The sequence below is a fragment of the Pteronotus mesoamericanus genome, unplaced genomic scaffold (assembly GCF_021234165.1).
Source record: "Pteronotus mesoamericanus isolate MK-2021 breed Mesoamerican mustached bat unplaced genomic scaffold, CSHL_Meso_final contig_269, whole genome shotgun sequence".
Lineage (NCBI taxonomy): Eukaryota > Metazoa > Chordata > Mammalia > Chiroptera > Mormoopidae > Pteronotus > Pteronotus mesoamericanus.
The window spans coordinates 3,234,107-3,248,452 of NW_026555114.1; the positions used below are offsets into that span (position 1 = coordinate 3,234,107).

General features: G+C 46.3%; 2 protein-coding genes across 3 annotated transcripts in view; one reads left to right on the forward strand and one right to left on the reverse strand.

Moving 5' to 3' along the window:
• The window catches only part of WNT3 (Wnt family member 3), a 41,662-nt gene extending 41,063 nt beyond the window's left edge, over positions 1-599 (forward strand). Inside the window, exon 4 of the mRNA XM_054574817.1 lies at positions 120-599. Within this exon, the coding sequence (XP_054430792.1) occupies positions 120-599 (480 nt within the window). The remainder of the gene's footprint in view (positions 1-119) is intronic.
• A 9,130-nt stretch (positions 600-9,729) lies between these two features.
• NSF (N-ethylmaleimide sensitive factor, vesicle fusing ATPase) overlaps positions 9,730-14,346 on the reverse strand; it is a 133,041-nt gene continuing 128,424 nt past the window's right edge. The window contains exons 20-21 of one of the 2 annotated variants that reach the window (XM_054574877.1): positions 11,791-11,846; positions 9,730-11,348 (exon numbers count right to left, since the gene is read on the reverse strand). In XM_054574877.1, coding sequence (XP_054430852.1) covers positions 11,303-11,348; positions 11,791-11,846 — 102 coding nt within the window. In that variant the 3' untranslated portion in view covers positions 9,730-11,302. Of the gene's footprint in view, positions 11,349-11,786; positions 11,847-14,346 lie in introns of both variants that reach the window. The other variant, XM_054574878.1, reaches the window with a different exon arrangement.

Consider the following 14,346-nt stretch of genomic DNA (forward strand, 5'->3'; position numbering starts at 1 on the left):
TTCTCCTGCCAGCACGGGGTGGGAATGGTGAAGGCTCCGGAGGTGGGGCTGGGCCAGGCGGAGCTCCCGGGGGGAGGGGGGGGTCCGCCTGGGGGCCAGCTGCTATTCCTCTTTCCCAGACCATCCTGGACCACATGCATCTCAAGTGCAAATGCCACGGGCTGTCGGGCAGCTGCGAGGTGAAGACCTGCTGGTGGGCCCAGCCCGACTTCCGCGCCATCGGCGATTTCCTCAAGGACAAGTACGACAGCGCCTCGGAGATGGTGGTGGAGAAGCACCGGGAGTCCCGCGGCTGGGTGGAGACGCTCCGGGCCAAGTACGCGCTCTTCAAGCCGCCCACGGAGAGGGACCTGGTCTACTACGAGAACTCCCCCAACTTTTGTGAGCCCAACCCCGAGACGGGCTCCTTTGGCACCAGGGACCGGACTTGCAACGTCACCTCCCACGGCATCGATGGCTGCGACTTGCTGTGCTGCGGCCGCGGCCACAACACGAGGACGGAGAAGCGGAAGGAGAAATGCCACTGCATCTTCCACTGGTGCTGCTACGTGAGCTGCCAGGAGTGCGTCCGCATCTACGACGTGCACACCTGCAAGTAGGGAGCCAGGTAGGGTGGCGGGGTGGGGAGGCTGGGGCCTTGCTGCACGAACCTGGGCCTGCCTGTCTCCTCGTCCTGATGGCCTTGTTCTAGCTCTCGGCTACCCTGGACACACGTTCCCAAGAGGCTGCAAGCAATTGATTAAAATTCTCATACATGTGAGTCAGTTATGAGCCAGGTCAGATTTTTGTACGGCCATGGGCTCTCATTAGTGAGCATCTGTGGACACAGAAGGGAGACACCGTGGGGCTGGAAGCTGGGAGACCTGAGCTCTGATGCCAGCTCCGCCCCAAACTTCCTGTTTCTTCACTTCTCTGGGTCTCAGTTTTCTTACTGTAAAATATGGAGGTGAAACTACTTGAAACAGTGGGCCGAAAAGTCTTTTCTACAAACCCTGGGGCAGAGTCGCTTTGCACCCACCTTGAACTTAGAGGGCAAGTTTTTGCACAAGCATAAATCCTACCGACCTCAAGGAGGTGGGTGGGGGGAAGCTGTGTGTAAGCCCATATCCTGACAGATCTGAAGCTTGGGTGGAGTGGGGTGCACTCTCACTGAGTTTATGGACGGTGATGGGGAGGAGGAAGGAGCCAAGTTCTGAGTGACGGTGGTGAGTAATCAAGGGATCAAAGGCTGGCGGATTATGTTGCCAAGCTTCCCAGAGGTGGCCTAGCGTGGGAGACAGTGCGCCTGGCCCTCAGATCCATAGGTCCCCAGGATAGGTCAAGATTAACGAAGGGTGGCCCTCGAGTCTTGGAGGCAGAAGGTTTTGAGGCCTATGTGCCCTTGCTTCCCTTTCTCTGCCCCGAGAAGGAGCCTAACATACAGAGGCATGAACCCTGGTCCTGCGCCCACCACCTGCCAGCTGTGAGATGCAGCCATGATAGTCTTTGCATACCTGTCTCCTCGTCTTCGTCCTCCCTAGAGGTGCTATGAGGAACAAGGACCACTGGGAATAGTGGTTCACGGCAAAGGGCTTGCCTGCCTGGGTCATCGCTGGCTGGGGATGTGTCAGTGAGAGCGCCCCACTGCCTCGTGTGGTTCCACACGGGGTGCCTCGGAGCTGGGGTGCACGCTTGTGCCGGGGAAGGACTTTGTGGGGAGAGCTCTGGTTGAGGGACAGCTCACCCAGTCCGTCTGGGAAGCCCCTCTGTGTAGCTCAGGTCGGGGCAGAGTCTACAAAGGTGGTTCCCGCCCCGCTGCTTACAAGCCGCGGGCCCTTGGAGCCCAGTTTCCTCATCTGTGCGGAGATGGTGACCCCGGGAGCCTCGCAGCAGCGTTATGAGGCTCGAGTGAGCTAAGAGATGTGGCTGCTTGTCAGAATATAGTACTAATAGAAAGTGTGACAAATGTTGCCGGGGAGCTGTGATGTGAGGGTGGTCACTGTGCAACGAAGCGGAGTCATCTCTTGGGCAGGTTCATTGAGAACGACAGCGAGTGAGAGAGAACCCACAGGCTCACCGTGGCCTGTCAAGGGGGAAGGAATGTTTGAAAGCACAGAGGCCACTCTCCCCTGATGCCATTTGCAGACAAATGAATAAAATGTACATGTTGGTACTCCCATGAGAATTCTTAATTTTTTAATTAAATAGATTTCCTTCTGTTTGGACATCAGGGCCAGAAGCAACACAGTGTCCCCACTACCCATGGGGACACAGCTCTGGCCATTCTGAGAGGGGATGGTGGAAGAATCGAAGTTTTCGATCACTCGCCCTGTACAGAGGGCCGGCTGTCTAGCCTGCTCACTGCACAGATTGGAACAATGTGCCCAGGTCTCCGCCTCCAGAAAAAGCCCCAATGTGTGTCCAGCAGAGGTCACAGCAGTATCCCCAGGCCCCGCGGCGACTCCAGGGTGTCAGATTCAGGCCCCTGGGACTCTGCTCCAGTACCTCCCCTCCCCTGGTGGGCAGCTGAGATAAACTGCCTGCCAAGCGGGGGTAGAGGGGCTGGGCTGGCCCTCAGCATCTGGAGAGCCCCTTCCTTGTCTGCGGCCCCTATACAAACACTGATCCTAAGAAGAGACAGTGCTCTCCACCTGCCATCTATCCCCCCATTCCGAAATTGACTGTTTTTCCAGTCTTGTGGAAAGTGCTAGGGATGGTTTAAGATGCCACGCCCAGGCAGACTGTGGCCCCCAGGCCCCTCCTGTGTGGACACCCTGGAGCCCTTGCTCTGGGACAAGTGGAGGATTTCCTCCCAGTGTGGTGCCCTGTCATGGAGGATTCTGGGCAAGCTGTTTAGCTACTCAGAGCCCTGGCTTCCTCTTGTGTGAACTGAGGATGAGAACTATGCCCCTACTGCAGGGCTGTGGTGTGGACTGCAGCCGTGCCACCAAGAGCCCTGGCACAGCGTCCAAGTGCTCCCGAGGAGGTGGCGGATGTCCCCGGGCCAGGCTGACCACCAGGCGCAGCTGCCCCCAGGTCGGCTGCTCGGTCTGGAGCTGTAGGCTGGGACCCCCCCACCTCCTCCTGCCCTTTCCGCCACACTGACGCTCTGCAGGCAAAGTGGGAACTTTTGAAAGAGGCTGGCAGGGATGACATGGGATGGGGCCTCTAGCTTTTCTCTCAGGTGCCCTGTCTCAGCAGTGCAGGCAGGAGAGAGAAGGGAGCCACAGGGCGGGACCTGTGCCCTCTACACACTGGGCCCGGGGGGACACCTAGTCGAAATGGCTTAGCTATGCCACAGGACGGCCAGACTTCCTATGGGGAAAACATCTTTTCCACCACTTGCAGCTTTTGTCCAATGTTTCAGGCTAACCATGATTTCTTACATCGCAAGTACCAGGTTTATTCCTTGTTACTCAAATGCTGTGAGCATGGTAAGCAGGAAGGACTTTGGACAAGGATCAGGTGGTCTCACGGACCCCTGTGACTGGATCTGTCACTAACTTGCTGTGAGACCGTGGATGTGTCCCTCGCATCCGGCAGAGCCTGTTTCTGCCACTGTAGAACGGCCTCCCGCTGGCCCAGGCACCGAGAGCTGGTTGGGAAAGCCGGGGAAGCTGCCGCAGCCAGTCCTTGGTGAGGTGTAAATAGCCAAATGAATAAAATGTACACGTTGGTGCTCCCGTGAGAAGAATTCTTAATTTTTTAATTAAATAGACTTCCTTCTGTTTGGACAGCTCATTATGAAACTATTTGGTTCATGATACAAAAACACAGTGCCCAGGAGTGAATAACATGTACACATTGGTGCACCCATGAGCAGGGATTATTCATCATTTAGTTAAGTAGACTTTCCCCCGTTTGCGCAGCTCGTTCTGAAACTACCTTGTGTGATACAAAAACAGCGCCCAGGAGTCTGCTCTGAGTTAGCCACTGGGCCTTATATCTGCCTAGTCTCTGTACAAGAGATTCCTATATTGGGGTAGTTACTGGATACAGGGCTTCCCCAGCTAGAAGGTTAGGGACATATGACTTGGATGCCAGTCTATGGATGCTAAAGCCCTACAGTTCCCGTAGACCACACTCCCTTTCTCAGTGGTGGACCCCAAGAATAGGAGGGAGCAGGGGAAAGCCACTCAAGGTCACCGTTACCTCCAAATACAAGAAAAATGTTGAGGTCTCCTGTCAGCAGCCTGTGATCTCTGTACCTTTATGGGAAAACAATTACGTTTCTAATTCTTCCTCTTTATTTCCCGAAGGGCGCTGGGAACGGTGGAGTGTGGCTGGGCAGATTCACTGAAGTCCCGTGGGGAGCAGGACCTAAGCTGGGCCCGGCCCTCAGCATCAGACAGCAAGGAATCCGGACTGTTGCCAGATGCACGTGTGGTAAATAACCTGGACCCAACCCGCCTGCTGACCGGGAGGCCTCCTCCCTCCCTCATCTTCAGTTTCTCACCCTACTCTGGATGGTGTGCGGTTTTTAAAGAAGGGGCTTTCTTTTTACTTCTCTGGGGTCTGATAGGAGCAGACCTGAGGCTTATCTTTGCACATGTTAAAGAAAATAAAAATGGAAAAAAATTTCTACTCCAACAGAACAGGCTGGGCTAATGTGAGCTCTTTGCCTGGTGCTAAAGATACCAGCATGGGCAAGATTCTGTTTCCAGGCTGCTTCTCATGGGGATGTCCAGGATGCCTGTGAGGGGGGGTGAGGAAGTAGGACACCCCTGCAGCCTCCTTTTCTCTGTCTACTCCCATTCAAATCTGCTACACTTTCACGCTCTGATAAAAGCCATAGGTTGAGCTAGGATGAAGCGGGAGGGAGGCCCAAGGCAATTGTTAGAGTAGGGTTTTCAGTTTTGAAGAACTAGGAGTTCTAGGTGACCTGGTAAGCTGTTTGAAGAGTGGCTGCGTGTTCTTCTCAGCCTCATTCTCTCTGTAACCCTGTTCTGCACGAGAGGCTCTTGTGAACTGCAGTCAGATCTCAGAATCTTTTTCTACCATTCTGCAGTTTCCACCATTAATGCAGTACTTTTGTGTGCGTGTAGCGGACTTTGTAAATAGGTTGTGTATGGGGGAGGGGGAGAACAAGCCTCCTCCAGCCCAAATGGCTTCCTAAAGAAAGGAGCGGTGTCTTTGGAAGGGGCCACTCAATCCCTCCCAGCCCTGCTCACCTGCAGAATCTCCATCAAAACACCAGGTGAGCAGTGGGGCTCTAGGTCACCTTAAGATAAATTAGACAAAAAGGGCAAGTAAAAGGGTAGCAATCTATTCCTGCAGTTCCAGTTTCGAGACTAGTATTGTAGACGGGGAGGGTAAAAATGATCCTTTCATTTCCTCTCCAGTAAGGACTCGTCTTCCCGCATCCTATTCTCTCTTTGGCCCGTGTGAGTGAACAGAAATGCAGACTTCCTAAACATGGATCTTCCGGCCTGCCCTGCGTGCTGATAAGCATCCGTCCGTGCAGTTACTGAGGATCAGGATTAGGTGTTCAGAGCCGGGCAAGCAGTCACCTGCTGCCTTGGGAAAAGCACCTCCGGGCTCAGTTCTTGATCCACAGTGGTTCTCTAGAGTGTCCTAGAGGACGCTAGCAAAACGAGGGCAAACGGATTTGACAGGACGGACCAATCCACAGCTCCATCTAAGGAGAATCAGAAAGAGACGCAGCGCGGGTAGAGCACAGAACAAAGTTTTCTCTTCCTTTTCTCCCTTCTTTCTTTGGTCTACCTAACACTGACCTAAGATACCGGGTCAAGCGACCTTCCTGCTCGCTCAGGCAGGTTTGCCAAGACAACCGTCTAGAAGCCATGCCTGCACTCTTGAGTCTGCTGGCGATGAGCCGTGCTAGAGACACATCCCCTCCCCTCCACGGAGCCTCATCTCACCTTAGACTGAAAAGTTTTAAATCACGTCAACCAGATAATGCTTGCTTTATGTGAGAATTATTTCAGCAGAATGGATACAAATTTTTAAAAGTCTTTTCATATCTATGTATTCTATATTAAAAGTGATAAAGTCATGTTTCTGGGGCGTATTCAAGTAGCTGACAAGTAATTATTTAATAACAGTACATTGAGTGCGTTGTAATTATTCTCGCCGTAGTCAGGGAATAGCATCCAACGGAAATTTCCTACCAACCTGCTGTATCCAAAGTTTTGTAAAAAGTTGTAGAAGTTGTTGATCTTTTTGATTTTATATCCAAAAAGTCTCTTTTTATAAATATTATTTATTATACAATGTATATACCTTTGAGTTAACTAAGATTATATATTATATAAATATATATATATTTGGAGAAAATATATTTCATCATGCAGTTTTTTTCTGTTAAGTCATTAAAGAGAAGGTAAACAAACTTAAAATGGATACATTGTACAATGTGTGGAGTTTCCAGATTAATGCTCAGGTCAAGAATCTTAAGATCTGAATGTGGTAGCTTCAACTTTCACTCTTAAATTAGAGGCCCAAATTAAGTTCATTTCCTCTGTTTTCTAAGCAAGATAATCTGAGACCTCATGGACAGTAGGTCTGATCTACTCCAGGGCTTTCTTATGGGCTTCCTTTGTTCTAAAACAACTTCTAACAAAGAATTTCCAGTTTTAAAAATAAGCAATTTGGGCAGTAATTCATTTCATAGACTCCAGCACTCGCAATGCACAAATTAACGCCACAGACACTCAAAGATGTGGCTCAAGGCCAGCAGAGCACAGTGCTGGCCACTGACTTAATCCCTTGCTCACCCGTGTTTTCGACTTGGTATATTGGGAACGCAGGACTTGTGCTACTGAGAACTGGCTCTCCCCGGTGAGCTCTGCTTGAGAGCTAAGGTAGAGGGGTAGGTCGGGCAGGAGGAAGGAATGGTGCACCCAGAGCTCTGGGTTGTCTGGAGCAAGTATCATTTAAAGTCTCAGACTGATCTGGACAGAAAGGACCCGCCAGTGGGCATGTTCTAGATTCTAGAAAAAGGCTTTCTCTCCTTGGACTACAGTTTCAAAGGGACTCACCTGAAGCTCACAAGCAACGCCCTCTCAACCATGAGATGCTGTAACTCAGCTTTATGATAACAGACATAAAATGTCTTTAGGCCTACCCATAAAATGTCATTTTCAGTCTCTTGGCACAGTAAAAATATTTTTCTTTCTCTTGATTTATCTTTACTCAGGAACAAATCTTATTTCTCTCATTTCACAGAAAAAAAAATAACAATTGAGTGGTATGGCTTGTGCGGTGGAGACGGGCTGCCACTGCTCCTTTCAGACCTCTCACCTCCGATTAGGAAGGGCTACTAGAAATTCATGAACTTTATTGTGCCCACAGCATGTCTTTATTTAGTCTCTGGAAATCTTAAACCACGAAAATGGTTCTTTCAGCTGTGTAAGGGATTGGACACGAACAGTACACAGCTCCCCTCTGCGCCCTACCTACGGGTGCTGCTCATCTGTGCCCTCAGCCTTTATGTAAAGCCAGTACTCGTCTACCCCAGCGTTCTGGGTACTTTTCTTTTTCTAACATATAAGATTGCCAAGTATTTAAATAGTCCCTACTCATACTTATCAAGGCCACTTGTAATCCTCTCTGTGAGTAATCATATTCTATTTTTGAAGAGAATACGGTTTACAGCAACGCTTGAACATTTAGCTTCTCTGAAAGCATAAATATTAATAAACACTTAAAAACATGAGGAAGTTTTTAAAAAAAGATCCAAAAGGAAGAAAAAATACTATAAAATAAGAAAATATCTTTCAAAGCAGTATTATTGTAGGAAGAAAGAGGGAAAGGTGAAAGTGTGTGAGAGCGTTCAAGGATGAGCAGACGAGGCACAAATAAAGGCAAGAAAAAGAGGGTCGGGGAACAGCACAGAAAAGCAGGGGAGGAGGTGCGGGGGGTGGGACTATCCTGGGCGCCTCCAGGGACGGCATCCCATGACCCAGCGGGGCATCCACGCCGGCCTTGGGTCCAGAGTCATGTATATGTATGGCTGACGCGCGCACACACAAGTTCTTTCAGCAACATGACAGCCACCACACTGTCACCATTTCTCCTAGCTTAACAGAAAACTTTCTAGGAGGCAAAGAAATGATCTACCCATTAGTCTTAAACTCCCAAAGCAGTGAAACAAAGGCAATTGTGGGGAGACTGTATTCTGCAAAATTCTCAAACATGAGTCCTTGCAAATTCTGTCTTCACTACTTGGGAATGTGCCGATCACAGCGCTATCGCCACATCTTAATGCTGTGGAGTCTACACACACCCCGTGCGCCTGCTCCCGGCCCGAGTCTCGGCGCTGCTCGCTAGCTGATGAGAAACGTTAGATCGTCTTGTAATACCTTCGGAAACTTCCATGCTTTTTTGAACTCTCTTACACACTCTTCCCTGTCACTTCTTTGAAGAGGCATATGGATCAAGCGGCCAAGCAAGGAAAATGAAATCTTGCTTTTACCTTCAGTGTTTGGGCTGGGTTGGCTGTTTATAGCCGACTCAATGCTTCCAGAAGTCTGTTTACCAGGATTTGATTATTATACACACTTGAATTTAGTCCATGACTTGTTACTGAAACTTTGAGGGGAGGCTGTTCATTGTAATTTTTAGGATAGGAAAAAACAGCCTTAAAGCAAAACATATTTCAGATTTTAACCACCATTATACAGTTTTCTGTTACATTTTAAAAAGTGTTTCAGTGAAGATGTACAAATTTAGAAAGGATAAAATTAAAGCCTCTTTTTTTGAGGCTTTAATGACATCTTCTGACAAACAAAAATAGTCTGTTAGCCCTGGCCATGTAGCTCTGTTGGTTAGAGCATCATCCTAATACGACAAGATTGGGTGTTAGATTTCCAGTCAGGGCACATACAAGAATCAACCAATGAATGCTTAAATTAAGTGAAAACAAACCAATGTTTCTCTTTTGAATCAATAAATTAAAAAAATTTTTTTAAATAAGAAAAAATAGCCTGCTCACCGACCACCTGCAGATGAAGAGAAGGCAGGCAGCAGCGAGCGGGGGTCTCCTTGCTTTGCCAGCAGGGCCAGGCTGTAATCTCGTACACGCTCTGCCCAGCGCTGACTTTGGGGAGAACTTGGAGGCCGCAAGACCACCTTTTCAAGGCTGCGTAGGGACCAGGGTGGCCTCAGGGTCCTCCTCCCAGGAGCGTGTGGGCAGCTCCTGGGCAGCCGACCCTGCTCTGTGAGAAGCTCTGCGCTTGCCTCTTTCCACAGGCCCTCGCCGACTTTCTGGGCTGCCTGTAGTCCTAGCCTGAGCCAACTCTAAGGACAGGGGTTTAGGCTAAGAGAAGTGATAACACAGAAACATGCAAAAAGGATGAAGGATACCCAAACAAACCATGTGAGGAAATCTGAGAGTGTCTGAGTCCCTTGGTTTGTACATTTCATAGGAAGAACTGATTCTATTTGAGAAACAATTTTTCTTGCTGGTTTAACCCAATAATGGCTTTGGTACACTTCAGTTTTTTACTGATGTGAAATAAGTAAAATAAATATAAAGATTCTTGTGCATTAGCTTTTAAAAATGCTACTGATCTTTTTCTTTTTAAATAACTATACTTAAAAAATTTAAAATCAGAGATTTTTAAATAAAAATCATCCATCTCCTTATGACAGTTATAACAAAACATCCAGAGGGCCTTTCCTGGGCTCCTCCTCTTCACACACTCCTCTCAGTTGTATATATTGTTTTGTATAAAATACTGGTCTACAGAATGTTTTCAAGTATATATACTCTTTATTGCATTCCTTCATTTGCATTAAACAATATAATATTTATATTTTTCAATATAGTTTTAGACAAAACACAAAGACATTAACCTCACTGAATAAGAGACATAAGTTAATACAATGTGTGCTGCTTTCATGGGAAGAGAAAAGAGGCAAGAAGATCCAAACTAGACAAGGAAATCCAGGGTAGTGGTCACCAGGAATCACAGAATTTCACAATACAACCCACTTTTTGAAAACCTAAAAATAAGCTAGCGATGAAAAGCTGAAACAAAGTAGATATGACATACAAGTCTACCAAAGATATGCAGATAGCATTATCTGGAGATACTCTGCCTTCTACCACAGGGACAGATGACAGAGCTGTACCCAGTGCCACTGTGGCAACAGGCCTCCTGGGCAGTGTCAAGCACACTCGGATGGCTTCTGATGGCTTGTCCTCACATTTTAAGCAGCAGTGGGGACAGAGTGGCATGCTCCATAGGTCTCATCACCAAATATGATGACCTATTTAAATTCCTTCTAACTCAGTTATGAGACAAACCCTTTGGAAGAAGTGTGTAGAGGGTAAAGGAAATGTGTTACGTGTATCGGAGTGGACAGCAAAGGACTGATGGGAGAGAGCTGGAAAGTGGTTTATTTTATATTTTTTGGGATGGTGGATAGTACAGATAATTCAAAATGATGGATACATTCTAACTAAGTCATTAAGTTAATGAAAAAAGAAAACTGGTGATGCTAATAAGCCTTTAATATTATACTAAGGAACGGACCCATTTAGAGTTGCACATTAATTTGTACTGAGAGGTTTGTTAATTACCTTACTTGAACAACTCCTTTCTTTTTAGGGGTGTACACTTTCCCCATACATCTGCTACAAGTCTCTAACAACAACTACCAGGCAGAAATGACCTACGCTGCAGAGCATATGCTGCACCACAGAGGGACGTGGTTATATTAAGGGGGTGTCATAGTCAACACAGTGAACATCTGGCTTTCTGTTGAGAAAGACCTCCTGACTGCAACTGGGAAACATCTCTGAAAATAACTGAGAACAGCATCTTAGAAATCCAAAGCCCTGCTTCTTTGGGCAAAGATAACCACCAGCTTTCTGGGAGAACTTGAACCACATACCCAGTTACCTTGAGTGCTGGCACAGGGAAGTTGTAAAATAATCCTTTTGAACCCATTCCTCTATTCCCTGTTCCTGGTTTACCTGTCGAAAGGCTTCCTTCTAATAGGCCATCTGTTGTCTTGCAAAATCATTACATTTATTGAGAGTTTTTGGGTAGCGGGGGTAGTAGTGGGCTTAGAATGTGTAGTGTTCACAAGCACAGTATATTTCCCACATGTAAAGACTGAGGAAGAAGGAATCTTCTTAGCTTGCACGGAAAGGTGAGCTGGGCATTCTAAAGCAAGTTTGTACCTTTCACAAAATAGCAGAATATCTTGATAAGTACAAGGAAGGGAGTTTTATTGCACTAATCATGCGGAGTGAGCACGTGTTGAAGGTAGGGAACGTTTCACTTCGTTCAGGATCTCAAGTAAATCCAGTGAAGATCCCAGGCCTCTTTACCTTGGTCACTTCCCTTGGTCACTGTGTGTTTGCAAATAGTCCATTTTCAAAGTCAAGGGGGCTACTGAAAAAGAAATACCCAAAACACAAGATGAAGGTCTGCAAAAAGCCATTCATCACAAAATCACTAACAGCTTCTTAATGGCTTTTATAAATTTTTCACTATGCATCTGTTATTAGATGAGCAAGTCACAAAAGAAAATGGTCACAGCTCCATGCATCTAAAAGCAGGTTCCAACAAATATGTACCATTGAATTTTTTCCTGCACTGAGACAAGGAAGTTTTGCGAAGCAGGACAGGGAGAGCGAACCAACAGTACAACCAATTTCCTTGCTTGGTCCCTCAGACCTATAACACAGTGAAGAATTCTATAAATGAAAACAAAGTTGTCCAAGGAAAGTTGAGATTTTAAATTTATAAGCACTGTAGAGCAACCCTTGGAACAGGCCCTGGGATTTAAGAGTGGTAAGTCTAGTTGACAGTCTTAAGCGCTATACATACTTACGCTCCTTCTTCTCTTAAGAGAGCCAAGAATTTCCTCACACGGTATTCAGGATCCATCTAAATACATCAGAAGAAATAAAGATGAAGGGTTAATGGTGCCTTTGAATAACTATGCACTTACTCATGCCAAGGAAATGCTGAGCTTCATACTTTCATCAGTGTTTTTTTGCTGAGTCATAGAAATGTGTTACCTGTTCCTTGACCAGTATTCTGACGCACAGGAAAGCAGGGTGCGTCATTCAAGAGAAGTGAATGGGATTTCCTATTATGGAGAATCGCTCTATTTGAGGTTCCAAATGCCCCAGCAGGTCATTCCCAGGCTCCTTGGCCGTGGGCTCCCTTAGCCAGCACTGCGGGAGGAGGCAGCGTGCCTGTGAGGACTAGCGTGACACCAGACGCTGGTCATTCCTGGGGGCTCAAGTGGTGTCCAGTTCACAGGACTCCTCTAAGGCATAACAGTGAGACCAAACTTGAAGAAACTAATTGATGCTGATTAAACAACTAAAAAAATAGCTTATTCAGTCTTTATGATTAATAATTTAGCTTTTCTTAGCCTTGGCCTCCCTTCCATAGTTTCTTCTTTGCAATTAACGAAAAAACATTGTGCAGAAACTAAAAAAATGAAGCATGGGGCTCACTCCTCTGATGTGATCTCTGGATAATTGGGTCTCTGGGGACGAGAATAGTGTCATGAGCCTAAGGAAAGATGGAGGCATTCTGGTTCAGGTTCTAGGTTCGGGTCATTATTAGTCATTGTTAATTGTCATTTTAAATTCCTATTTATACTAATCTGTTTATATTTCATTTTCATTGGTCCGTCTACCAGAGATGTGAAATTATCTAAAAATTGTCGTTAAAAACATCTTTAATTCCTTAAGATGAATTTTTATTGTAAGAAACACACCTAACTTTTAAAAAATGTTCCCGGGCAGGAGTCTGTTTCCCAAGAGGGAACTCCCTGCCCTCCAGGAACAGCTTTCAAATGCTCTGCGCAGCTGTGGGTGAATGTGCAATCGGATTCCCCCTCTAACCACTTTTATTTTTATTTTTTTAAAGATCTCTTCTATCACAGAAAAACATCGAACAGAAGTTTCAAATGTATCAAAGTTAAGAGGTCAGACTACAAAGGACTAAGAAAAAGTGTGAATAGCTAACAAAAGAAACATTTTTCCTCTTTGGGAATAGAATTACATATGAATCAATTGTCAACTTCTTTAAAAAAAATGGAACTGGCTGGAGCTCAGCTGTAGTCAGTACTTGCAGGTCTTTGCCCATTAAATATATTTAATATGTGTGAGCAACGACTTACTGCCTTGCCTGTAGCAATGGAATTAAAAGTCAAGAGAAAGGGAGGAAAAAAGTAATCTAGATAAATGACTTTATTCCCTCAGGTGACATCCAGTCAGAGCAGATCCTCGGCACTGTGCAAGTTTTAACAGAATTGTGTATAGTGAACAGAGAGGTAACATGACTTATATTCTACTAAACTACATGCCTCTTCACTTAGGCTCAGGCTCTCTAAGGCAGATCTAAAGAGAATTCACTCAGCTGCACAAAATCCATTTGACATGAAGGGGTTGAAACTCAGAGGCCTATGAAGTGTCAGTCGCTGAAGATTAGGCCAGACTACCCCACTTTCACTTTCTACCCCACATACATAAGCGGCATTAACTTGATCACTGACCTGCAGGCATGAAAGGAAGAGGAAGGGGTAGGGATTCGGGAGAAAAACCCACATAGTTTCTTCTATGCAATTACTGAAAAAAAAAATTGTGCTGAGACTAAAAAAATGAAGAGTTGAGCTGACTACCTGACAGGTTTATCTTTTTCCAAGAAAAGGGCTGATACATCTGTACATGCACCTTTACCAAGAAAAACTACACAAAGTGATTAGTCTGTAGCTTTAATTTGCTGTTCAAAATGGGAAATGAATAAACTGGCTTAAAAACAGTCCAGCTGTTCAATAACTGTTTTAAAGCAGTTCAATAGGTTGAACTTTAGGTTTCTGAAAACCGCAATCTTATTTTAAAATGAATTTGCCAGCAAAGATGAAAAAGGCATTCACTTTGTGTTTCTAATTGTTAGTGGTCAGGAGCCTATTTCAGGTGCAACTGAAACTTCCCCTCTGCTACCCGTGGCTCACACTGATCAATGGCAGGACCGTGAAGTGATATATATGCTTAGAATGTAGCCTAGGACCTGGAAGAGATTCACTCAATGAAAGTTGACTGAGCTCCCTACTCTGTGTCTGGCTCTGTTCCAGAGACTGCGGATTCAACAGTGAGTGTCAGCCAAGGTCCCTGAACTCGGAGAGCTTAGTGAGAATACATTTGTTATCTAACCTGATAAGCACAAGAAGACACAAGATGGGCACACGGAGGGGTGGGGTTCCAAAATGAGGAAAGCTGAGTTGCCAGTAGACTCGAGAAAGCCCCAGAGGAGCTTCACCTGTCTTTGCCCAGCCAACAGCCTGGGGCTCAGTTTCCTATGGGTGCTGAACCCTGCAGTAGTTTGCATGAAATTTCTAGGAGCCCAGGCCAGGGGAAAATTATATAGA